Raw genomic sequence first — 3,312 nt, 5'->3', positions numbered from 1 at the left:
AAGAAGAAAGTTTGCTTGCAAATGTTGCATCATTAAGACATGAATTGAAGAAGACAGAATGGAGTTTGAAGAATTTAGGGCAAGAGTTATCCAGGTAAGTAAGTAAAATTACATATAGAATTCATAGTATGACATATGACTGTAAAATGTTTAGATCTAATTATTATATACTTTATATGCTTCTGGAATAAGATACAATTTTTTTTTTTTTTTTAATATTTTTGTAGTACTGGGGATTAAACTCGGGGCTGTCAGCCTCGATGTGACCAAATGCTTGACATAGGCCTCTTAAAGGAGGAAAATTTATTTTGCCTTGTGGTTTCAAAAGCTTCAGTCTATAGTAGGTCCAAGACAGAACTATGGCAGGAGGGCATGGCAGAGAAAGGTAGCCATGAGCCTGAGATAACAAGAAAACCGAAGCTAGTTTAAGGAGCTAGAGACAAATCTGTTTTGTCTTCAGAGACAATGAAACGAGTAACTTTTTCTAGTTGGGCCCCACCTCCTAGGTCCTACCTCTGAATATTACTGCATTATGATCAAGCCTGTAAAACATAGAAGTTTTGGGGAACTCTTCATATTTAAACCATAAAAGCATAGAGCTACATCCCAGGCCTAATTGCTTGTATTTTGAGACAGGGTCTTGCTAAGTTACACAGGCTGTTGTTGAACTAAGTATCCTCTTGTATTAGCAGTTGGAGTAGCTCGGATTATAGGCATGTGAACACCATGCATGTTAGTTTTGTATACTTTTAAATGTAACTCATTTTTAAAAAAGAAGAATATTGGAGAACCATTTACATATTAAGAAAACACCCTTACTGTATGAGGAACCAGTATAAAATATATATTTGAGACTGTATTAACCATTTTTTGTTACGACTTTTATTGTAACTCTTAGAATACTAAATAATCCTAGAATAAAAGTTCAGGAATTACATAGATTACTAGTTTAAAACTGTGGTTTATTACCAGGCATGGTGGCACATACTTGTAATCCCAGTACTGGAGAAGTTGAGGCAGAAGTTTTGCCATGAGTTCAAGGCCAGCCTGGTCTGCACTGTGAGTTCAAGGAAAGCCTAAACTACAGAGGGAGACCCTGTTTCAAATAAATAAATAAATAAATAAATAAATAAAACTGGTTTATTGATGTTCATAACTAGGGACTAATTGTCAGCATCATTTTTTTCCCTGTTATTTACTATATAGGAATTTGTAGTGAATACTTAAACTAAAAGCTAATTTTTTTTTTTTGTTGTTGTTGTTTGTTTCTAGTGCTAGTCCAAGCGATTATTCGGAATATTCCTCTAATCCCTTGAAGTTTGAAAAACTTATTTTGGAAGATCTTGTTCAACCTTGTCATCTGGAACTTTTGAATTACTCACCTTATAAAAACATTTGTAAAATGTCCAGTAGCAGTTCTGATTTTCAGAAAAAGACTAGAGAAAAGGTAGTTTTTAGACTTACTTAATTAAAAATACTTTTAGTTTTAGACTGATCTATTTAAAATATTTTTGGTTGAGTTTTTCTTTAAATGCCATATTTATGTTTCTAGTCTATTGTTCAGAAATTAAAATACAAGTCATGTCTTGCAAATTTATGTTTGAGTTCATTTTATTTTGCATAACCCAAGGAGTCATAAGTCATGCCAAAACCAGTTATCTCGCCACTACCAAAATAGAATCTGAGTCCAAATACAGAAGTGACACCTGGTGTGCTCTTTTACATTTTTCAAGGTTTCCCCAAATTTCTGCCTTAGGTACTATTGGTTTTCCAGGGTGAAGGACATCAGTGACCATTTATTTCCTTTGAAGTAGTTGGTCATGAACATCCTGGTCCTGATATTCGTGATGGCTTCTGATCCTCAGGCAGTCAATGAGGAAGAATTACTCAGTTTTTGATCTTTGTATTGTCCCTTTACAGTTAAATATCTTTTTCTTAAATAAATTAAAAATTCCTTAATTTTAGAATTATGCTCTAAAAATAATATGTGATCAATTATTAATTAAAGTATATTCATCATTTAGTTTGAATCAACTGCTATATGGTAGAATGAGACTAGTTTCTTTAATTAGCACTAAGGTTGTCAATGATTTTAGAAATCTCTTCCTGCTTGGGAACTGTTTCTTTCTTATTGTGTGAAGTTCTAGGACCTATGATCCATATCTTCTAATTATTGATTATTCTAACTGTACATGCACCCTTTTGAAATCGCTGTTTTACTACAAATAAAAATTTTAAAACATCAATTGAAGGGAAAAGTATTGGTAATGCCTATTTTTTTTTTTTTTTTGCAGTTATACTGTTTGTTTATTTTTAAAGAAAAACAATGGTAATAGAAAAAAATAGCATTAGAATTGATACAAAATTTACTAACAAAGTAAAGGAATTCAACAATGGTTGCTATATTTCATGCTGTTATCTTCAATTTAGTTGTTTAGGTTATCAGATATAAACATACAAGATTAGTTTAAAGAGGAAAACAAAACAAAATAATAAAAAATGTTTTAAGAAATTCAAGAGAAAAAATAAGAATAGAAAGAAAAATATTTTAAGCATTAACTTCTCCTTTGAAAAGACCAACAGAAATTGATGGTACAATTATCCAAGCTATCCTGCATATATACACAAATATATATTTTCCCCTTCTTTCCTTTTTTTTTTTTTTGTGGAACCGGAGATTGAATTTAGGCCCTTGTGCTTGTGAGGGAGGCGCTTATTCTACTGAGCCATTTCCCCGGCCCCCAGTAATGCCTATTGAAGTAAAAAAAATAATCACAATCATATGAAGAGCTAGTGTCTCGGTTACTTTTCTCTCGTTTCTGGGACACCCAGAATTATAAAAGAAAAGGTTTATTTAGCTCACAGTGGCAGCTTCAGTCCATTCTTGGATTGCTCTAAGGCAGAGTGGCACAGAGCAGAGGGCAGCCATTCATGGTGGCAAAAAACAGCAGAACAGAACAAATGGGAGTAGCAGCAGTAACAAAAGCACTAGAGAGCATGTCTGTCTCCCTTGATGTTGCATTCAGGCTGTCCGCCCCAGACTGGGTGTAGCACTCACATGCATAATCCCAGTGGATCATGACTTAATGACAAACTCTAGAATTCTGCCCCATGACTTACATGAGGTTTTGCGGGGGACAACTAGACATAAACTGTAACAGCTAGATAGTGAGAAAGAAAAGTATTGCAATAAATAAAAAGGCATGAATGTAAAAAAAATCAAAATAATTTTCAAACAAATGGAAAGGTATTATTTAGTTTCACTTATAGTAGAAATTTCAAATGAAACTATAATTAGTACTAGTTCTATCA

At 33.1% G+C, this 3,312-nt stretch overlaps 1 protein-coding gene across 1 annotated transcript in view; it reads left to right on the top strand.

The window, feature by feature from the left end:
* Window positions 1-2: 2 nt before the first annotated feature.
* Ccdc18 (coiled-coil domain containing 18) overlaps window positions 3-3,312 on the top strand; it is a gene marked incomplete at its 5' end in the record, with an annotated part of 110,537 nt that continues 107,227 nt past the window's right edge. Inside the window, 2 exons of the mRNA XM_023720296.1 lie at window positions 3-94; window positions 1,273-1,447. Coding sequence (XP_023576064.1) covers window positions 3-94; window positions 1,273-1,447 — 267 coding nt within the window. The remainder of the gene's footprint in view (window positions 95-1,272; window positions 1,448-3,312) is intronic.

The sequence above is a fragment of the Octodon degus genome, unplaced genomic scaffold, assembly GCF_000260255.1.
Source record: "Octodon degus isolate 3935 unplaced genomic scaffold, OctDeg1.0 scaffold00074, whole genome shotgun sequence".
Taxonomy (NCBI): Eukaryota; Metazoa; Chordata; class Mammalia; order Rodentia; family Octodontidae; genus Octodon; species Octodon degus.
This window is presented reverse-complemented; position numbering and strand designations above follow the sequence as displayed.